Source organism: Amphiura filiformis, chromosome 5, assembly GCF_039555335.1.
Source record: "Amphiura filiformis chromosome 5, Afil_fr2py, whole genome shotgun sequence".
Taxonomy (NCBI): Eukaryota; Metazoa; Echinodermata; class Ophiuroidea; order Amphilepidida; family Amphiuridae; genus Amphiura; species Amphiura filiformis.
In genome coordinates, this window is record NC_092632.1 from 8007677 (window position 1) to 8032171 (window position 24495).

General features: G+C 35.5%; 1 protein-coding gene across 1 annotated transcript in view; it reads right to left on the reverse strand.

Annotated features, from left to right (window-relative positions):
- Positions 1-331: 331 nt before the first annotated feature.
- The window catches only part of LOC140151766 (gamma-aminobutyric acid type B receptor subunit 1-like), a 30982-nt gene continuing 6818 nt past the window's right edge, over positions 332-24495 (reverse strand). The window contains exons 2-18 of the mRNA XM_072174101.1: positions 20433-20570; positions 18896-19066; positions 18123-18224; positions 17843-17908; positions 17155-17355; positions 12164-12415; positions 10707-10767; positions 10218-10301; positions 8099-8176; positions 7213-7378; positions 5885-6017; positions 4995-5102; positions 4238-4360; positions 3915-4061; positions 2974-3159; positions 2213-2365; positions 332-406 (exon numbers count right to left, since the gene is read on the reverse strand). Coding sequence (XP_072030202.1) covers positions 332-406; positions 2213-2365; positions 2974-3159; positions 3915-4061; positions 4238-4360; positions 4995-5102; positions 5885-6017; positions 7213-7378; positions 8099-8176; positions 10218-10301; positions 10707-10767; positions 12164-12415; positions 17155-17355; positions 17843-17908; positions 18123-18224; positions 18896-19066; positions 20433-20570 — 2244 coding nt within the window. The remainder of the gene's footprint in view (positions 407-2212; positions 2366-2973; positions 3160-3914; positions 4062-4237; positions 4361-4994; positions 5103-5884; positions 6018-7212; positions 7379-8098; positions 8177-10217; positions 10302-10706; positions 10768-12163; positions 12416-17154; positions 17356-17842; positions 17909-18122; positions 18225-18895; positions 19067-20432; positions 20571-24495) is intronic.

Below are 24495 nucleotides of genomic sequence, written 5' to 3' on the forward strand. Positions count from 1 at the left end.
TGCGCTTGATAAATGCTTGATAAATGTTATTAATTATTATTATTAACTTATTGACCACCCCTCGTATATCATTGCCTTTGAAAGTTTGAAATATCTTTAAAAATGTATCCTAAAGTTATCATGCTGATCATCAATTGCAGCATTTTTTACCGCATTTTGCGTGAAATAAAGCTCCGTTTAAAAATATTATCTTTGTAAATGGTTGAATAACCCTTGTAAACGTGTTGTAATCAAATCTCGAAGTCAAAGCATGGGGTTCAAATGTCAATTACACCACTATTTGAAACAACTTTATGATGCGTCCTGTGATGTTATTTCTTTTTTCGATGTCTTAGTCTGACGTCATAGTAAGGTTAATGTCGCCTGTACTTCCTTCTCCGAGAGCTTTTCTTAATGCGTCTTCCAGCTGAAAAAATGTAAATCAAGACAAAATATTAAAATTATATTGATATGTAACACTGGACGCGCTGAAGGCATACGATTTATCAGGAAAAAACCAGAGCGATTATAATCATACGTGATGAAAAGGTCAATACTTTAAAGGATTATTTCGTGATCCTAGCATCCTCTTTTTATGACATTTTTCAGTAGATATCCACGAAAAAAGGTCATTCCCAAAATTTCAGTTGATTCCGATTTTGCGTTTGCGGGATTATGTGTATTACACTGCTCCATAAGCCACTGACGATATTTTTGCTAAACAAATTAATCTGCAAGAAATATTTTGTACATAAACATTATGTAGCCAGAGGTTATCAGTTCTAAAAAAATCAACTTTTGTTGGGAAAAGTGAGAGATGAGGCTGTGGATCATGAAATGCCCTTTTAAGCTCCTGACTGGAATGGCCTTGAATATGTATGTTCTTCTGGTTTCTTACTTCGATTAAGTTTGAGTTATGCAAGGGCTACCATGATTTTTATAGGCCAATCTAGCCTAGCTAATTACGTGTTGCTATATACCGAGAAAATGTCTTTTTTTCTCATAGTTTCTGACATGTTGTCTTATACCACATTGTATGATGATGGAGCCCTCTCTCACAGTTGTTATGGTTGTTATAAAAATGCATTTTATATATGACATTCCTAATCTTATCCCTCTTCTGGAATCAATACCCGAATTCCTAGGACCCTATTTCTAACCCTAATCCGAAACTTAACATTATCCAAAATCCTAACCATTAACCCCAATACCCTAATTTTGAACCTTAAATCAAACACGTCATTCTAAATAATACACAAAAGGATTTCTTCAAACGTTATCCTTAAATTGCCTGCCGAGTTGCTCATTCTTTGTTTCGGCGACTAAGTATTATTTTAACCCCAGCCTGCTTGGGTAGCTGTGTTAACACTTGCCCTGCCATGCCATAACTGAAACTCTATAGAAAACAACGCGTAATGTGGTGTATTTACGCATTGGTTTTATATGGACCCAAGTGTGTGTCCTTAACGGAACAACCTAGGTAAACAAACAAACAAGCTTATAAAATAAAATAATTTGTTGTACATACAGCCGAATACGAGATTACAATAAACCGTCCCTATAAATCCTGATCACGCGATTCACGGAGCGTGGGTAAGTTGGCGATCCAAGGTAGCGATCATGGCAAAAGCGGCTGTGAATGCCATAAATAACATAATAGAAAGAGATGGTAATTGTAGTCATCTTCGGTTCGACGAAGCGTATCAAGCCAGCTCTCTTTCTGTAGAGACGCTACATTTTTGACTCTATGATATTTTGCTTGCTACCTTGGTTTAATTATTTGCAATGATTTGATTAATTTTTATGCTTGCTATCCACTTGTAACTAGATTCAATTATTTGCTGTAAATATTTTTTGTTGTTTGTCCCTGAGGAAGGTCTGTTTATCTGCTCGAAACGTCGGTTGTATTCTTGTTTAACTTTGTCTACTATCCCTGTGGTTTTGGATTTTTACTAGTGCAGTAACAGTGTACACCATCATGGTTTACATACTGCATTAGTTTTTATCTTGTCTTTGTCTTGTTCCCACACCAAGTTGGGTATACCTGGCTCGAATCTTTCTATTTTTATATATTCTAGGTATCCTCTTGTATCATCCTTTGATCCATGGTGTGTTTTGTACCTCGTCCGTTGGAGGCACCATTACCTACTTTGTCATCTTCGGTTCGTTAATATGTAGAAATCACGACAAGATATGATTTTTCAAGAAATTCAATGCAAGAGAATATGACTACCTGGATAATTCGTTTCCTCAACATAACGTTTTCCACATTTGAATTAGAATCCGACAGTTCCTTGGTATCTCGTGAGGAAGATATCGAGGGTGCTGAGACACTTTTCATAGTCGATACTGGCTGTCCTTCAGGATACTTATAAACGGAAATGATCTATATCAATGAACACATTGAGATACAACAAGTTTATAAATGACAGTTACTGTAAGATGGTGACTCGATAAACATCAACATTTATTTTGAAAACATGACTCATTCCAAAATGTGAATTTACTGTATATTCATACTCGTCCCATTTATGTTATTGATTTTATGCTTATATTTTATTTGCCAAAGTTATGTGTTGTGTTAAGTTATGTTATGTTATGTTATGTTATGTTATGTTATGTTATGTTATGTTATGTTATGTCATATTACCTGTCGTGTCGTATTGTGTTATGTTATATTATGTTATATGATATGCTATGTTTGTTTATGTTATGGTGTGTTATGTTGTGTTATGTAATGTAATGTAATGTAATATAATGTAATGTAATGTAATGTAATGTTATGTTATGTTATGTGCTATGCTGTTTGTTTATGTTATGGTATGTTATGTAATGTTTTATGTGTGTCAGTATTATGTGTTATGTTATTTATGTTACGTGTTATTTTGTGTTGTGTTATATTGTGCTATTATGTTTGGCTAAAAATGTACTGCGTCCAAGGCCAACTAAGCCAGATACTAATTTCGTTGTTTATTAATGTTTTAAGGAACTTACCTTAGGTATAAAGATAGTAAGTAATGTAAGAGTTGTACAAAACAAAACTATACTCGCTACAAATATGTAGAGTGTAGATGGATCGTCAATAATAAGACTAATAGCTCCACCAATTATACATAGTATTACCACGTTGTATACGCTGATTCCAATTAGCTTGCTATCATTAAGAGCACTAATTTGAACCTGAAATCATCAAGAAAGGCATTATCTAAAATATAAACAATAATATTAATTTATCATTGTCATGTAATTTTGGAATATTTGTGTTGCTGGTCTGTGTTTTATTTCATTATACGAATTTCTATGTCATTACAATTATCGTCGAGCTTTTGAAATAGATGTGACCTCTACAGACAAAACGTCCATGAAGTACTTGAAGACAGCTCTTTTGACATAGTGCTCGCTGAAGAACTGGTAGCACAGAAGAGAAAATGTATGATTCCTATAATGGAGAGAAAGCTGCAGTACTTTGGCCATATTGTCAGGAAACATGGAGGTGTAGAAAAATAAATTTTGCAAGGGGCTACGGAAGGTCAACGAGGAAGGGGGCGTCCACCAACATCTTAGACTAATGACGTGAAGCTGGTTTCTAACCAACGAATGCAAGGTGCAACGCACTTGGCATCTGATCGAGTGAGATGGCGTACTCTTATGAACACCACAACAGCGCTACACAGCGACACCTGACATACACAGGGAGAATGCATACTAATACCTTGGCTTTGTGAAGTGTTTTTGTAGTTTTGTGAGGTTTTTTAAAGAAAAATATTAGTCCGGATGAGTTGTATAAATGATTCTGCCATGAAAATGATATGCCTTTGCTACCCATTCTATATATTATCCCTTGTCGTGTCGTATCATCTGCATGTCAACGTTGTCTACTGCAATCGAATCACAATCACATGTATCGCAATCTAATCACATGTATTAGTACTCACTTTCCTTGTTTCCCATGCTAAGAACATTCCAAAGATAAGTAGCAATCCTTTGAACCCACATAACGCTATAAACCAGTACGTTATCCAGGAACATGTACAATAATCAACGTAAGGTAAGAGCTTCTGATTTGCCACTTGTTGATCGTCCTTGAAGAAATAAATAAGTTATTTAATATTGTGAGAGACCGAATGACATTATGATATTTGAGAATGGAGCGTCGAACCTGATATCTGCGGATCTCTACCAGCTAATTTCGATTATCCTTTATGTGTGTATATTATAATTGACTTTCGTGAGGCAAATGAAATTACCAAGTACTCACCCTTTCAAAACCTTGATCTGTGGCTATATACCAAGGACTAATAACTTGCCACAATGTCAAGATGATCACATCGATGACAAATAGGATGGTAACAAGAAGAAGCAATTGCTGATCTGTGATTATCTACGAAAACAAGAAGTTAATATCAATATTCAACACATCACGGTATTTTATTAAAAATGAAGTACCACACAACTAGCAGAATACATGTAGTTTACATAATGCAGAATTAACACTTTTTGATCTTTACTGATACTGATCTGGGTAAAAATTAATTTGTGCATCAAATACGATGTATAATAATTTCATCCCCAAGTGATGTGACAAGCATCATTCGAGCAGATAGATTTTAATTTTCCGCTATACTCCAGCGTGCCTCTGTTGCTCAGTTGGTTATAGCTATGTGCTATTTAGTATACCAATTTTTTTTTTTTTTTTCCAACCAGATGCACTATTCATTCATCGTTTTAATGTGTGCGCTGGCTGCTTTGGGTGAATATTGAATATTGTTCATCCTATAAACCCAGAAAATAATTTCACAATGCTGAATTAGAAATAACCAAGCGAAAATGGGAAACCAGGTAGAGGTGAAAACCCACGGAAAAGGAATATTACGAACTGACTTCGGTATTCAAAAATCCACAACAACATTTGTCTGATATACGTGGACCATTCCAAAAGCTCTGCCTTTGGTTCTGCTAAAGTAGTTATAAATCAGTATTTATACTAAAGTAAGTACTATGGTCAATGTTATTACCCTTCGCTTAGGTTTCTTGAAAGTAGCAACGCGATACACTCTCCATGTTTTGCTGAACATAGCACCAAATGCTAACACAAAGCCAATAGACAGTAGCCACATTCGTATCTAGGATATGACAGAAAAGGTGAAGATTAGTTATGGAAAACGTTGACTATGAAATAAACTATTGAGCTCACACTTACGACTCGTATATGCACCGGTAGTTAATAAAACAATTATGATAAATGGTAGCGTTAGTATGGAGCAAACCTACCAATCAACACTCAGTCAATCGGCCAGTCAATAGATAAATTAAATGGTCGTTTCGTGATCCACAGCATCATCCCCCAATTTTCTCAAAACCACTGGAAACCTCTGGCTACATAATGTTTACTTATGTACAAAAAAAATCTTGCAGATTAATTCGTTTAGCAATCGTGAAATATGAATTATGCCTACGTTCTGGTGTAATACAACACATTGTCTGTAGAGAAATGCAATACACATAATCATGCATAATTCGCAAACGCAAAATCGGACTCAATTGAAATTTCGGGAAATTTTTTAGTGAATATTCAATGAAATACCGTATGTCATGAAAAGAGGATGCTAGGATCACGAAATACTCTTTTAAGCGCAAGAAGAATGTATATCAGATTTTAAATAAACCAGTGACTGCTAGATCAGTTTGATTACAATACCAATAAACAATAAAAAAAACCCTTTTTTTAAGTGTTTTACTCATTCGTTTAAGTCCATGAATTGCTACAAGTTAACACAACACTGTAACCAGGAAACGTATACAGTGCTTTTTTACGAGACATGACACGTTATGCCCACACACGTTAAATGGGTTTTTTTCAGCACATGTACATAAATATAACATTTTTCTACGGATGTTCACTTACCTGGCATGCCAAAGAAAACGCCCAATCAGATACGAGTGTGTTATCAATACCACTAACACCAACCCAGCAATAGATTAGAATACTGCCCGCAATGATGACATTATTCAGGTTTGGACTGGACATTTTTACATTCCTACGAACGTATAATGGAATCATCAATGGGATGGTAATCAAATATTGAGGGGATGTTGTGACTATTGTTATGTTAACTATTTTTTTAATCTTATAGCAGATTGTTTTTCCTAAACTACAAATGATTGTATAAATTAATTCAAACAATATACAATAGAAAAAATAAATTACTTTTCTGCTACTGGAAAGAAGGGTTCACAAAAAATAACTCCCCCCTAAAATTACAAAACATTTCTTTGCATAACTTGACATACATTTTGTTGATTTGAAAACTTTAAAAATCTGTGAATAAAGTGATCATTTTTCTACCTTCTCAAATTTCTTTTTTTAAAAAATCTTTTTGTTTTAGCCAAAAATAATCACATTTTCCAAAAATGATGCTTACAGAAAAAGTTGCACTTTTCCACATCCTATACATTTAATGTACAAAACTCGATATCAATGTTTTGATTTATTTAATGGGTTTTTCTTTGTTTTCTTTGTTTTTTATGTATGCGATTACCCAGTCACCCAAGCAATCATCTTGCAGTATAAAACAACGATTCATTGACATGTACGGGTTTTTTCTAGAAGATTTTATTGAGCCGGTGTTTCAAAAATAGCAAAATCAATTTAGAAGTTACAAATATTTCTTTGCATAACTTGACATTCATTTTGTTGATTTGAAAATGTTTTAAATGTGTGAATAGAGGCATCTTTTTGCTACCTACTAAAGTTCTTTCTTTTAAACAATCTTTTTGTATTGGAAAAAATAATCACATTTTTTCAAAAATAATGCTTTAAAAACAGTTGCACTTTTCAACATCCCATACATGTAATGTACAAAACTTTTTCGATATGCATTGACATGTACGGGTTTTTTCAACATCCCATACATGTAATGTACAAAACTTTTTCGATATGCAACCATCACATAGTGCAAAATAATGATTCTTTGCAGCTAACATTGACATAAATGAGGATGTTGAAAAGTGCAGCTTTTTCTAAAAGCATCGTTTTTAGAAAATGTGATTATTTTTGGCCAAAACAAAACGCTTTTTTGACGAAAGAACGTTGGGAGGGTAGAAAAACGAAGGTTTTAAATTTTTCAAATCAACGAAATGTATGTCAAGTTATGCAAAGAAATTTTTGTAATTTTAGGGGGGAGTTATTTTTTTAACCCTTTAGCTATTAATGTAAGGATATAGGTTATGTACTTTTGTTGACGAAATTTGACGTTGAATGACAGAAAAGATAGTGCCAAGATGCCTCCTGAGATAGCCATAGCGCACATGATGAAGAAAATGTAAGATGGGATTCCACTTTGGACTCTCTTGTAGGTGATAATGATTTCTGGCGTATGGTCCAATGGCACTTCATTGTCTAAAATTATTAGAAAGAGAGGTAGGGGAGAGGATTTGGAAGAAGAATAGAATGATAAACAATTCGGAACGAGAAGGCGACGAAGACCCGTCCAATCTTTCAACTGGATTTTCTTCTGTAAAGACGGATGCAGGGCAATATGACCTAACAGTATTTGCTCTCAAATACTGAAACAAATCAAGCTGACACAGGAATGGTAATGATATCTATAAAGGCTTGATATCAAGGGTATTATTTCCGCCACATGTACATTACTTTTCTCATAATTATATTGGTTTCCTTGACTCATTTTCTATAAGAGCAAGGTATTAGTTAAATGGTAAAGACTGGAAAATATGACTAACTCTTGCCATCACATTCGCCATTCACATGTCCTGAAATTAACCTAGTAAATCTTAATCATTAACAAAACAGATGTGGTAGTAAAAGAAGACAACATTATTTCAATTATATAGAAAGATTTTAACTCTTGATCTCAATACAAAAACATGTACCCCAGCTGTTGCTACTATAGCCTTCGTCAGCGGAATGACCCGATCGTACACTCTTGAAGTGTGACGTAATGATTAGGTCATTCCGCTGACGAAGGCTGTAGTAGCAACAGCTGAAAATTACGGAGGTTAATATTTTTGTATTGAGATCAAAAGTTAAAATCTTTCCATATATGGATTACCAATAGAGACAAACTGTAATGCTAATTATTTCAATTAATTGATTCACCTTGCCACATCAGACTCGATACCCAGCGAAGTTCGTCCTTGCGAATATCATGATAACCAACAATCTGATGGGTCAACTCTGAGTAACAAAAAAAAATGATGACATAAAATAATGCTTTCAACGAGCTGTGATTGACTTTAAAATATTTAACTAAAACCAAAAACAATTTGAGTTACTGTTATGAAGTGCTTCATATTTTGCAAAGTATTACCTATCTGAGTTATGCAGATATATGACAGTGACGCACTGCAATTCATTGCGTGATATGTGCCGTCTCTATTCATTGCCACACAATATAGTCCAGAGTTTTCTTTTACAGAGCTTCCGGTTGGAATCCATGTCCCTTCCACAGTCATATTAGCATCACTCCAAATCCACTTCATCTGGTTTTGCAGCAGACCAATCCTATATGTTAATAAAAAAAGTTTATTGACACATTTTGATACAAATGCTTTACATTATGGTGTTAAAGTACTAATTATGGCATTATTTCAGCTTCACAATGGGATTTATAAATAACAAGTTGTGTTCTAATTAAAGCTATGAAATTATATTTTATGAACCCAAATAAACCAAACATCCATATTTTCAAATCACAACAAGACATCGTTACAAAATATTCATCATGTTATAAAAGAAATTATGTCTAAATATCGGCACATTTTTGCTCACTATGCAGCCCAAGGTCAGAACTACCCGTGAGCGTGAGCTGATATATTTAAAAAGGATGTTCTTACGCCCAAATAGATTTATTTATTTTGTATTATTTTATTAGATCTTATTTTTTTTTTGTTATAAACTCAGTGGTCCACACAAATTTCCAGTCTGGCCCAGGGGTCAAACAAAATACATCAAAATACAAATGAAATACATACAAAAGAATTACATACCATGGATTTAACAAATAACATCATATATGAACACACCAAGGAAGCGCATCTGTGCTGGCCGGCCGCAGTGCAGCAATGTCGGCAGGCTTCTAAGACAGCCCGCAGACAGAGTCCGCACTGCAGCCGACCATCATGCAACAACCTGAATAATTAAATAATTAAATTTAATTAATTAAATTAAAATTAATTGATGCAATGGAGATAGGTTGAAATCAATTAAAGGAGGATCTTTCCTGATCATATTCATAATAAGTATTTCATACATTCTTATGCGATTGACACCACAACCTTACTACTAAAGGCAAAAAAGCATTGTGGCATTATCTCACAGCGGAAGGCATATCATTATATCAGCGTAGTATTATATTTTCATTGAAAGACGACGGTTTAGAATCCTTAAAAGAGTTGCTTCTTGCATAATTAGAAAGAATGGGCACCCATTAATCACCCTTAAAATACCAGAAACTTAAAATCTAAATGAGAAGAAATATTGATTGTGAGGACAAGTTACATTTGCCATGGTTAAATTGTAGTGCGCCCAAAGTGCCCAAACAATAACTCTATGTGGCGTGCGATTATCTTAACTAATACATTCACTCAGTTCATTATCCTTATCATAATTGACCAATGCATAGCCTGAAATCAGAGCGTTATGTGTCTGTTTGATTGATCAAATTAAAGGGTACTACGCTGTGGCAAAAGCGATTAGTGACGTTTTGTCTCTTTACTGCATGGCGAATTCTTAAAATGCTCAAAAACACCCTCTTTACGACAACGTCAGATCTTATATATTTAACTAACATGACTTAAGCCCTATTCAGTGATTTGCTCATTTTGGCACCTTTTTTAGTGTTATAGATGTGCTAACATGGTTTGCTATAGTGGTTAATCGAAAGTTAAAGACAAAATGAGTCTTTTTGAATGTGTAATTTCTCTACCTAAGTAGAGAAATTAGTTTTAGTTGCATGTATTTGAACAGGACTTCAACTTTGTCAATATTGTTGTTTTCCTCGGATTTTTGCCAATTTTTCATTTTTATGATTTATCCTTCACTTTTCAGTAATTTATACACTTTCGCTGGGATCACTGAATAAGATTTTAAATATGAAATAATTATACTTACCAGTATAATGAATTTGATTTTTCAGGCCAGATCGATTCAATTAAGTTGACGACGTCGCCGGGTTCTCTAAAACCCGCCAAGTGTGCTCCAAACTTGCCACATTCACCTTCTGCATCTATCCATGTCAATGGCGACTCCATAAACACATAGCAATCGTTGGCATGTCGAGTCCAACCTTCCAAACAACCAACTACAAAATCAAAATGTATTATTATGCACATGTATACCAGGCAAGCCCAAATTCCATCCTTGCCCATCCACCCCACTCATAGAAAGACAAATACAAAAAGAATTAGAATAGTATAGTAGAAAATATATACAATAATCACAGCCACAAGTTGGACAATGTAATTAGCTTCTTCTTCTTTCTTTCTTCTTATTATTTTTGCTTCTTTTTCACCTTTTCTTCATCATCATCTTTAGCTGTTCTTTTCATAATTATCTTTAACATTTTAACGACGATGATTGTACAGAAAGAATAAAAGAGACGCAGTTGCCCTGCAGGATTTGCTTTTGTGTTGATGTATTTAGGCCCCTGTAATTCTGGGTATGACAAACCTTTACCAACATGTTTGTTTGTGGTACCACATCTTACTTTGTAACTGCTCAAGTTGTATTATCCCGATTCGATCTCCATTGATAAAGCTTATGGGTCCCTGAATCACAAATTTAAGAAAATATAGCAGCATCCTTCATATCACTCTATTTGCATTTGATAAGGTGTATGTAAAGTACAAAAAATTAATGTTCAAGGTCAATTAATTCCATTAACCTGATTTAACTTTCTTAATCAATAGCCATTATCGAAATACTATTAAAGTGATGTCTTATTTTTTCTCATTTTTTACACATAATCGATTGCCAGAATTGGCAATGAATGACAAATATTGGTTTTACAAAATTACAATTTCTTATTCATTCTATACGGTTTATAATAGTTATACCGTTAAGTTTGTATGATTGATATAACAAAAAATACTAATTATTAATAGTCCAGAACCTAATGTCGAAATTTATGGCGCTGCTGGCATTTTTGCTACTGAAGTTGCTAAAAATGTGATTTTTATGTGATATGAATCCATTTAAATTTAAAAAAAGTATTTGCGCCATTTTTTCACTGCAGCAAAAGGTGGGGCTAAATTCAAAATGGCCATCATTTCTGCCTATTTTTGCGACTTTTTAGCTAAATGTATGGGATGTATGAATCCGTTGACAGGGAACACTTTTCTACCAGTTTGCATATTTGAAATTCAAGATGGCCGCCAATATGTTGTCTAAAATGGCTGCCAGAAGTAGAATTTCAATCAAAATGCATTATATCAATATGTAAATATCGCAAACCTGAAATGTATTTGGTCACCATGAATACACCTTTGCATGTTTCAATTAAAGATGGCCGCCAATATTGTGTCCAAAATGACGCCGTTAGTAAAATTAAGACACCATATTGGCGCAAATACTTTTTGGTCTAAATGGGTTCATATTACATAAAAAACACATTTTTAGTAACTGTATTTTATATAATTGCAGCCATGCATCTTTTATAGATCCGTCACTGTTACACAAGTATGTCGCGTTTGCCAATTTATATAAAAGCTTTCTCAGCACAGTATAACTGTGTTCTCAGGCTTTTCAACCAAGCTTTCGTTTACTCTAACATGTTGGAGGCGCAGAACTATTAGTTTCCAATCATGTAGAATGAATCTTGTCTTAAATGGCTCTGAAAAGAGGTGTTTTTAGTAAGTTTCTTTCATACAAGTATTACTTCGTATTTCAAAGAAACTTGCTGCAAAACAAACCCTAAGTTTGTATCATAAACAACACTTGGTATGAAACCATTTTTATTCATGTTGAATGTAGTTAAGTTTATGTTGACCTTTATCCTTCGAAATAAAACGTTGGATTGGGTGTATATTGTCCAAATCTATAGATCTGCGCACAGTTAGCAGGGAAATGTTTCGTCAGCAGGTTGTCTCACAAGAAGCTAATATATTCGATATTTTTACGTGTCATCGATCGTGCAAATCAAGAAAATATAGCAATTCAACTTACGGATACGCCTTCAAATTGAACATCTGCAAGAAGTTTAAAAAACAAATCTCTCATTTCTGAATCATCATATGTGAAATCCTCTAGCCGTTTACTAGCATTTCTTTCTTCAAGAACGAGAACTGCTTCATGTAACATCAAAGCAATAATCCAGGCGCCATCGTAAGCGGTGGCACCGTAGGGGTTGAAGTCATATTTGAGATTTTCTGGTTGAGTTAGCCTCAATTTTAAACGACTAATATATTCTGTTGATGTCTGTCATTATGAGAAATATTTTAACAATAAAATCAAAGTGATGGGAAGCATAATATATTATCTATCAGGTTTCACTTCAATGTAAGCTGATAAATGTTATAAAATACCAATATTACATGTACTGTCATAATTGAAGATATGGATTTTTTTCCCAAAAAGACCTAATTTTTTTTGGTGTTTTGGGGAAAAAAAATCCATATCTTCAATACGAAAGGTCAAAATTTTCAATTGATCGTCGGCTTTTCATCCCACCTACATACACTTTAAGTATAAATCATCAGATTTATAAAGTTTACTTCAAGTACTGTTAAATATCAAAAATATCAATTTTAATGATTTGCCATAAAATGTGTATTAAATTGCGAATTTCAAAAATCAAAATTATTTGATATCAGAATGACATTCTTCGTATTCAGAATGCAATTCGATATGTCTGATGTGCTCTAATGTCCCAAAATAAATACTGTCCAAACGTTCATACCCCAGCCCTTAAGTCTACTCCATAATTCCTGTACTTTTAAATTTCTAGTCGTTCCTATTTATATAATACCAACAATGACATCTAGAATGTGTTTCGTAAGAAAACATAGAGCGTGTTTATAGTGAGCCAGATTATCCGGTATTTAGAGTATAAGTACATCTTATACGGTATTGGTCGCCACTATAAACAGACCAATAGCGCTATTTGCCGCACATATTATACGGAACTGATATCCTTCGATATCGATGGATATTGCAGTATATTCATTCCGTATACGGCCACTATAAACAGACAGGGATTAACGATACCGTTATTCAAGGAAGTGGAACAGGGTTGTATAACTCTCCCAGCTCAAATTTATCACTGTAATAACACATCACCTACAAATATTGAGTGCTTAAATTCTGAGACTAGTATACCTAGGTTTAGGTATACTAGTCTCAGTTAAATTGCATCAAGAAATCAGTCTTTTGTCATCTTGTGACTTCCTACATTTTGGTCATGAAAAATTGAATTAGGCCTATGACTTTTTTTCCCCAAAAAGTTATGACCCCCCGTATATTTGGACCCCTCCTCCAAAGAAAATGATAGCCCCTAATAATATTAATATAATCATTTAGGCCTAAATACTGATAATTATTTATTATAAAATGAGAAGTTTAATGACGATGATTTAGGCGGCCTATACGATTTCATGACAATACAGAATTAAAAGTTTAAAAACAATAACATGACATATCCGTCATGGCATTCATTCAATTTGACCCGAAGCTTCAACTAAAATCACGGTTATCATACACTAAACTATGAGAAACTGTTTAAACAAAGTATGTAGGGCCTATACATTCCGTATATCAATTTCTCTCTAGAAAAGATTGTCTGATCATCACTTTTGCTTGAATTCCGAAGTACTTCTGGTAAATTTTGCTCGCTCAGTAACTCAAATGGCCCAAATTGGCCCAACATAATTTTTTTTCACAATCGGAAGGTAAAAACGTTTTGCTTTCATTTGCACTATATTTGAACTCCTCAGACCCCCTTAAAAGCTTAATATATGAACATGAAAACTAAGTATATTTGTCAAGTTACGGCACAACTAGTGTAGAAAACAGTTTCATAACTTGAGAACAGAACATCCGAATTTCTTCGGGTTTTCGCACGATCATACATTGAAACTATAAGCTATCAAAACTGGTGACTTTGAACATCTGATTGACTAGCTGACGTCATAATACAGTCTCTTTTACAAGGCTTCCGGTACGGGTCAATGTAGGGTCAATTCCTATGAGGAAATTTTGGGAGTGATAATCAATGAACCATGGTAGAGGCTCATAACCATCGTGGAGATCAATAGCTTGGCTGAAGTGGCTGGTCAATTCAAGTTTGGTGACTCATTGAATAGAGGTAACGGGATAATCCCCACTTAGGAGATTAGAATTCTGGCGATCATTCTCCATTTATTTATATACCTCCATGATGTGAGGCATGTGTATTTTTCTTTGTCTGGTTATTAGATGATATCAGAACTAGCAGCCCGGTCGTATTGGGAGCCAGTATATTCTGTACTCTACGACCGGGCTAATCACGTGGACATGCCACGCTTCTTATCCCGGTCGAGTGAAACAAAGGCTAAAAATGGGCTGTCCGATTTAGTGAGTATGTCGTGCCAGGAAAGTTGAAAAAGAAGGAGGAAGAACGGAATTATATCCTTGAGATAATCCCGTAGGTTATCCTGTCGCACCTATTCATAGTCCTTTATTCTCAAGTAGTTACACATCTACTTGAAAGTAGCCTTTGATGTGATGTGCCTTGCCGACTACGGTTGATTAATTTTCACTCCAGAATTGAAACCATATCCAATGTTTCTATAGATAATTCCTTGAAAGTATGACACGTGTGTGTTGAGAACCTGATGTTGCTCTGCAGGGATACCGCACGTGGATACTATAAGAAAGAAATGTAGTTTTGTAAAGATTCCAAAAAAATCCGCCCATTTTGGAATATATATTAATTATTTAGGAGAGTGTTTTAGGATTTTGTTAGAAACGGGATGATTTTTGATCATCTATATTTTATTGTTTTAATGTATTTTCCTGTCATTTCCTGCAAACCTAATAAAGATATTTTGATAATTGAAAATAGTCTATATCATAAATCGTAGAGGTTGAAAGCGTAACCAAACGTGCAAAATTATTATTTGCCATGGAACTTCGGTCATATTTTATTTGAAATAAACTGGATGTTAGGATCTGCATGCATGGTATTGATGGTATACAGACACTGACCTTTCCCTAAAACCAGTAAGCAGCAACTTGTGTATCACACCCGTCATGGGTTCGAACCCTTTTGTTGTATTTTATTGTTAAACCTAAATAGCGTGATTGCTTTTGAATGAGCGGCAACACACATATTTTGTTTGAGGATAGCTGGATCTATCTCCTTCTTTACATCTTCTCTGGTCGTGCGAGTGAACTAAAATAAGAACGAGTGGGTTATTTGCGCTGATTGGTTAAAACAGCCATTCGCTCGTATTTTATCCGGACAACCGAGAAATTTCCCAGTCGACTGGGCCCACTCAAATTCTGATAGCTATGGCTTACGATAAACACGGAACAAGGGCACACGCCACAAGGGAACAGCCTATGGATACAGGGCCTAACACACTAGTAAGGTACACTGGTAAACATTGCGTTTTTTCTCACGATATCGTATGCTAACTGAGACTTTGAGCTCGCGGAGAATCAGGATCAGGAAAACACACGTTAATTATCTAAAATATGAAGTTTGTTTCTTTCCTTTTCTTTCAAGGAAATTCAATTAAACTGTTACGCAGTGTAAAGACATAGTAGCATGTAGCCCAACAGCTATACAGGGTGTCCCAGAAAAATTACCGAGTGAATAAAAGTCGAGAAATAGACATCAGAATCAAAAACTTCAAAATGTATAGCATAGCCTATTTTGTTGTGCATCACATACAAAAATTTTATTGGATTCGGTTGACTGGTTCCGAAGAAATGAACGATTGCATAATGCGTGCATCATTGCAGATCATACCAAGTTTAATCAACAGGCCCTTTTTCATTCTCGCTCACCGCTTCCTAAAGTGTGTGTATCTCATTAAATTTAGTCCACATTATCTATTAAAATCCGACGGTGTTATGTCATTCATGCTTTCACTGAAGATGAATAACATTTTGTCCGAGAAAACGTTGATTTCTGCAATTGGTAGCTCTCCAACTTTAATTCTTTAGGTTGTGCGAATATACTTTACAAAGAACATTTGAGCAAAGAACATGAAGAATGACAATGATCAAGTGTTTACAGCTTTACGTGTGATTTTTGATACCACGCAACATTAATGTTGAAGTTTTAAAAGATTTAAACTTTCCATTACAATTTCTTGAAATATTCCGAAAACATTAATGTGTGTGAGAATTTTAAGCCAGCCGGAATTCTTTATGTAGTAATTCTTTATGCAACATTTATATCAACATTAACGAAAAAGATATTTACAAATACCGAGCATCATGTTACATGAAGCTTTTATTTTCAATATCGGGCAGGTTTTCAAATTTGAACAAAACCTAATTAAATGTTTTGCAAGAAACAGGTTGTTTAAAAATAACGAAAATGATTTCATAGAACAAAATATGAAGCTCATTGACAGTTTAACCACTAGCGCGCATTGTGACGTGTTGAATGATCTTTCAGTCAAACTTGTAATGAAGTGAATTGACGCATGCGTTATGTAATCGCTCATTTCTTCGCGATCAGTCAACCGATTCCAGTAAAATTGGCGTATAAGATGCAGCATAAGATGGGCTTCACGCTGATGTTTAGATTTATGGATTCTGATGTCTAATTGTCGACTTACGTCCAAATTCATTTGCCCGGTAATTTTTCTGGGACACCCTGTATGTTTTATTTGTTTTGCTCAAGGATAACAAACACTCAGCGTTAGGAAACTTTATGGCGTTTTAATTGGGGTTTGAAGTATATACAGATGGGTCTGTTCTGTAAATACACTATTTATTTGTACTTAAATGCCTCTTCTAGTTCACAGTACGGAAAGCTAAATACTAGATTATTAGGTAATTACTTTCTGATACAAATAAAACGCGATTTCCGTAGCGTCCGGTTTTCTCTAATTGAAAATACTATAAATTCCCTTGCTGTTGTACATAATGGAACACACATGCACTCGTTAATAGCACTTAGTATTAACAGAATACTCAAACATTGCCAAATGGCATCTTACTATATTTGCAACTGTACTTATAGCTGGATCATTCAGTAACGTCCCCGTAATGCCGATATATCCATCAACTGCTTGTTCCATCTCTTTTGCTGTACAGTCAATGATATCTTCAGCGTATCTGGATTTCTCCCAGAATTTATGTTCGTACCAACCTAACATAATCCATACATAACCTTTTCCAGTTATGCCTTCTTTGTATGCCTGGTAAGGTTAAGAGAAATAAAAGCAAAGACTTCAAAAACCAAGCCCTAATTCTCACCAAATTGCATTTTATTATAATTCGTTTTAGTACACATTGCTTCCTTTCGTCACGGTGCTTAATATTTTGCACAAATTAGATTTATTCTGAAAACTGATTAATTTCGCCCCTAATTTCGGCTACATTATTAGTGTTTTTGGTCAATGGTTTATTATTAATACCATGAAAGACCCAGATTGCGGAACCAATTAACGTTTGAAATTATGACCCTGTGTAAAGTTCGATTACCTTTTCCCGCCAAAACCTACTCCGGTTCAATTGCTATCAGGCATTTTTGTGTAACCAATGATATCAACTATCCTCAATATTTATCTTCCATGTAGCCTCTCCCTTTCCTCACCAATCAAAGTTGGAAGAAGATGTTCCAATTAAGCCTTTAGAGTGTTCGAACAATTTTTTCTGAGATTGTGGGTAGCTTCTCGACCTTACCTCACAAAAGACCTTCCGTGCCGTGTCCTCGAACATATTGCCAATGATGATCTTCGCGTCCTTTCTCTAAAGAATAAGATATTTATGAAAAAAATTGACCGTTAAAGTCTCGAAAATATTGAGCTATTACGACTTTTACGGATATATTAATATCTATTTTTGTTGTTGTTGTCGTTGTTAACGCTGTGTTGTCTATTATTGCGTAGATGGTTTGTATTTAGTACACACCCATGTATGGAGATTTAAAATGTGCAATTGTGGTGACAGATTTTTGGCTTACCTTGATGTTTTCGATTTGATTTCTGGGATTGGTGAAGAAACTTTCTGATGTTACCAAAGTGATATTTGCTTCTTTCAATAAGTCATGCATATGGTCCATACTCTAAAATAACCGATAGTTTTATTAAACTCAATATTGCACAATATTTATTAATCATAATTATTGAAAACCTATAACATTTAATATTGCAATAAAATTAACAAACTAAAAATAAAAGGTATGACTGCATAGAATAGATGCATGTAAATTGGTAGATTGCATTAAGAAGATGCAATTGTATCATGTGACCATGACATCACAGATTTTACATTACAGCAGCAGGATAAAAAATTGATTAAAATATTGGACAATGGCCATTTTATTTGATTACACTAAGGAAAAACGACAATAATTGCTTGACAGTGTCTGGTATTTTGAGGAAAACAATTGGGTTAATATCTGCCTTTACAAGTATTAGAAATGCTAAGACCAAAGCCATTTAATTAGAAATGTCGCAGACGTAAATGTAAACGACGGCAAATTCTAATAAGTCGTTTACAAAATTAGAAGTATAGTACTGCAAATTAACTTATCGATTGGGCCCAAGGTGATACAAGCAACAAAACTGGCATAAACTCTCCTAGTGTTTCAATTATTAGGGGAAATGTGTTAGCCAACGTTAGCCATTTATGCAATCTCATAATTCCAAGCTCAATATTTATACAGTTTATAAAATTGCTCACATTTTGTTTAAACCAAGAAAATGAACATTTAAAAAATCGACAAGAATTTACCAATTTAAAGTGCTCTCTGTTCTCGTGAATGGTTGCTACTCGATTCCATCCATATTCCCTTAGCAATCGAATGCGCAGGTAGTTATATACGGTAGCTGGTGACACGGAACGGTACAAGTAAGGGTAGAACTTCCGATTCGACAAAGCTGGAGACTCAGCGCCATAGGCTACCTGAATATACAAAATAACAAATCGAACAAAGAAAGGTAATAACAATTGAACAATATTCGTATGTTAATTTTTTTAAATATTGTTCAAATGAAAACAGATAGGCAAGCCCTGGACAATGCTGGATAATATCCTTGATAAGTAACTTCAGCTGTTAAAGATGAGATTTTAGAGCAAACATCTCATGATAGAAGCAGGTGGGTTCAACACATCAAAACATAGACGATTATGACACCTGACTATATCCTAATGTTTTACTTTATTCGTCAGGCCAGATATTTAGAATAGTTAGACTTTCTTTCGTGAGTTCATTACCCTTGACTCTCTTTACCCATTATATTTTTGAATGGACACATTGTGTGCATTTTCAACGTGCAAAATCTTCAAAACTGGCTAAATACGTGATGATGATGATGATGATGATGATGATGATGATGATGATGATGATGATGATGATGATGATGATGATGATGGTGGTGGTGGTGGTGGTGGTGGTGGTGGTGGTGGTGGTGGTGGTGATGATAATGATGGTGATTGATGATGATGTGGAGGAGGAGGAGAAGGAGGAGGATCATGATCAGATGATTATGATGATGTTTAAAAGTGCAACATAGTGCATTTATGCTGCACAGCAAACATGATTCGACCTTTGCAGTACTTAAACCTGGTTAACAGAAAATTACTCCAGCAAAATCAATCGATAAAGTCTAGCCCATCCTACACATTGAATGGTGGACTGCACTTATGCCCAACCTATGGCACTTGCCAATCAATAACCCCCCCCCACTTGAAATCCCCTGACTCGCTCCACAGACCAAAGTTATGGACAGATTGCCGTTATCTGTCATTTACATATCAGGGAGGTACGAACATTTGCAGATGCCTCACAGACTCAGTTGTTAGCATACTCTGGATTGACAGCAAGTACAAGTAATATCCGTCTAGTGGTTTAACTTTAATGCCCTTTGAGACCGGTCCACAAGTGAGTGATAGTCACTAAAAGGTGTATCGATTTACACAGTGAATTTTGCAGGCCATGCCGTGCCCTTACTAAAACACCAAAGTGCTATACTTCCTTACTAAAACACCAAAGTGGGAATATTTCTAAACATCTAAATTAACTAAAAAAGTTACAAAACTGTATTTTCTAGAATTTCAGAGAGTACAAAAACATTGGCCGGTTATTTTTCACACAGTGACGTTAACTAGGCAATGCCCTATACCTCTAACATACACTGTTTGTAGAGGTCACACGTCAATGGTGAGAGCACTGTGTATTGTGTATAGGAAAATGAACAGTAACTGCAGTATGAACTGTAGAAACATGTAATTCTGTTAATATAGTCAGCTTGGACCAACATTATCGTACCGTTATCAAGTTCCAGTAGTGAGCCGTACTCGCAATAGCTTCTGCAGGTGGAGAGCAGCCGCCACCAAGTATCATAATCTTGGTTGGTTCACGAAATAACTGATCAAACAATGCTCGGGAACCAGATCCTGCTTCGCACTGAAACATGAAAGAAATACATAAAACTAAAATTAATTTAAAACAGTGAACTAGCTTCAATTGTCATGAATAAGGCCTACTTCGTGTTTTAATATCTGATTTCCTTTCAATTCAGCCCTCCCCACCCCCCCCCTGTCATGCCAGAGGCACTCAACATTGATGTTCGTCACCGAGGACCAGTATTGTAGTATAAAGTATAAATCCTGTCAAATCTCTTTGTATTTTCATGTTCGATGTGATTTTCTCAATATATTTTAATCCGTAATGAATTAACGTAACTCCTAAAGGGCGATGTTTCATAACTTCCTGTCAAAATTTACCCCAAAACTATTGAACGTCGTTTTTCGCCCATCATGCGATGTACGTTTCTTTACAGATTTAGTATGTTCACGCGGCATTGACATCATATATGCATTAAACCATATCATGCTGATCACTTGCCCCTGTAAGGGGACCGGCGCAAATGTCGCCCACATATCGGCCGACCTGTGGCATGCTAAGTCGCGACCTGGGTTATTGGATCGATACACAGAAATTAAGAAATACCTGTTTTACCATACCAACTCATCATTTTTGTATCGTCCTAAGAGCTATTGGCTTCACTCCTGTGATAAGCAATGTGTAGCTATTGTATTCTTGTTTGTAACCTTACACCTGTATGTACTGTACTAATGTAGGTCTTACATAATTATTGATGCATATGCCTAAAAAGTTATAAAATTTCATATTTTTATACAAACATTGTTCGGTATGATATGATATCATAAATACTTAATATAACAGAGTTTATGACCAAACCTTTGTGTAATTGTAAAGATATTTAAGAACTCAAAACATTTTAAATGATCAAAAGTGCTCTAAACCATAGACTCTTCAGAGTCTATGTCTAAACATGCTTACATGTAAGTAACATATGTTGTCAATATGTAGCTTTTCAAATTTATCATTGAAATATAAATTTTCAGGCTACAATATTATTAATAAAATGTTGCATTTTGGTTTCCAATTTTCCTACTGAGAGTGGGCCATAATGGTAATATTACCATTTAGTGGCATGATAGATAAAATCATTCGCGGTACGCAACGGAAATTACTCAACGAACGAGTAAGACAAATTAACTTTACCATCAATAATTTGAACAAAAAGAAAGAGGCGATTTCTCGTGATTTAAACGATCAATTAATCTGGGAAATTTACAATCGAGTCATCGAGTTCACGGAGCATGCGCAGTTAGCCCAACACGATATAACCAAGACTCGACAGGTTGCCAAATTCGACAGGCTTGAGTCGAAAGCATCGGCTGCTTCGCGTGCCGATAAAGACACGAATTGGAGGTGTAAGGACAATAATTCCAGTCCAAATGTCAAGGAAAGATGGGTTAAGAACCTATCGGATCGCAGTATTTGATAGCGAACGCAGTTTGTTAGAGAAAGGACTAAATTACGCTGTATCATCGAAGCGAATTGAAGGTCGTCAAGTTACTGAGATCATAATATCGACTGAGTGGGCGATTAGGAGTTCCAAATTGGAATATTCTAGAGCGGAGGAACTGAGACAGCGGGTGAATGCGAGCATTTTAAGTGCAAAACCGCCGAAATCTAACCTCACTAAGAGTGAGTATTTAGCCCTTGATAGTCTCAAGAAAGACGATTCAATTACTATCCTCCCAGCTGACAAGGGTAGATGTACAGTGGTTCTGAATTCAAAAGACTATGATCAGAAAGTAAAGACACTTTTGGAGGATACTAAGACCTATACTCCTTTAAAGAGAGACCCTACTGGCCCTTGTAAGAGCAAAGTTACTGCGAAACTTAAAGAATTACATGAGGACGGTGCAATTGATGTAAAGCTTAAACTTCAATTAAACCCCACAGCGGAAACCATCCCAACATTCTATGGTCTTCCTAAGGTTCACAAAGCTAATGTTCCTTTACGGCCCATTGTGAGCAGCATCGGTGCTGTTACCTATGACATCGCAAAGTTTTTAGCAAAGATCCTAGGGCCGTTAGTCGGTAAATCTGAGCACCATATCCTTAATTCCAAAGACTTCGCTGATAAGATTAGTGACTTATCGCTGGAACCCGACGAGACAATCACATCATTTGATGTTACGGCACTCTTCACCAGTATCCCCCCGGTTGATGCGGTGAAAGCGATACGCGAAGTGTTGAGACAAGATACGAGTTTGCACGAACGTACTGACTTGTCTCCGGGTCAGTTGTGTGATTTGCTTCAATTATGCCTGGATAACACCTATTTTAGCTATGGCGGTCAATTTTACAAACAATCGCATGGTTGCAGTATGGGTTCACCAATTTCTCCGATCATTTCCAACCTTTATATGGAGAACTTTGAACGCGTAGCTTTGTCGACGTTTGACGGTATCGTTATGTCGATGATACCTGGGTGTTAATTAAAGCCTGTGAACTAGATCGGTTTTTCAACCACATAAACCAAGTTGACCCCAATATCAAGTTCACCCAGGAAGGCTTATCAGACAATAAGCTCGCCTTTCTTGATTGTCTCGTTCACGTAGAGGAAGACCTTTCCCTGTCAGTATCTGTTTATCGAAAACAGACTCATACTGACCAGTATTTGCAGTTCGACTCAAACCATCCGCTAATCCAGAACCTTCCATAAAGGGGTAAAGACTCTTTTCCATAGAGCGGAGACCATTGTCACCAAGGAATCCGAAAAGAAAGCGGAACAAGATCACCTGCGTAAAGCTCTCCACCATTGTGGCTTCAAGAACTGGGCAATTGATAAAGCCCTGAACTCAGGTGGAAAAGACGGTAAAGAGCCCACCAAACATTCCAACAGTAATTCTGGTAGAACTGCAAGTGCTACAATTCCTTACCACGATGATTTATCAGAGAAACTTAAGCGCATATTCAGAGAGTATAATATCACAACTCACTTTAAACCAGTCAATACCATACGCCAAGCCTTAGTCCACCCCAAGGACAAGCAACCCAAAGGCAGGCAGAGTGGACTTGTATATGGTATTCAGTGCGCGGAGAGTTTCAACTGTACTGACACTTATATTGGAGAAACATCTCAACCACTTGAAACGGCTAAAACAACATCAGCACTCTAGTTCGGGTCCTGCAGAATCAGCGGTTTATACTCACCTAAAAGCCAGCAAACACGAGGTGGACTTAGAGGACGTCAAAGTCCTCGACCGCGAAGCACGGTGGTACGAACGGGGAGTAAAAGACGTCATCGAGTCTCAAGGTGTATTACATCACAACCCAGCTGAAGGTCAGTGGTACTGGCCGCAACGTTGGTTGCTCCAAGGTACGTTAATCTGGTTGAATAGATTGAATTTATTCCCTCATGGCATGATAGATATGGTAATTTAATTTCTGCTAGGTTTTTGATTAAATAATAAATTAAAATAGAAGGGTACGGGATATAAAATATATCGCCACAACAATAGAAATCGTAAAACATAAGGAATTATATACATATAATTTCAAAATCAAGCATTAAATTTATTATTGACTCTGTTCTGTTCTTTTTAAACATTGTTACTTGTAATTTATATTTGTAAGGATTTGTACTTTTCCTTTTAAATGAAATTAGTTTTATTACTAATGCATTCAGGCGGCAAATAAGATTTTAGATGATACTATGTCAATTTGTTTGTTCTGTGTATTAACATGATTAAAGCACTGCAGACGTGTGTCGCTGATTTAAAAGCATTTGTTTGAATGGATAAATAAATAAATAAAAACTAGATGAATTGATTTGCAGATCACAATAGGCACCAGATATTTAGTTTTCAAAGAATGAATGTAAATTCTTTTCTTGTAAGTTGGTAGATAAATATTTTTCAAAATGGTCTTTCTTAGCATATATCATATTTGTTATTTCTTTTCACCTATTGGTTTGGATGGTTGGATCATGTGCTCGTCGATGATG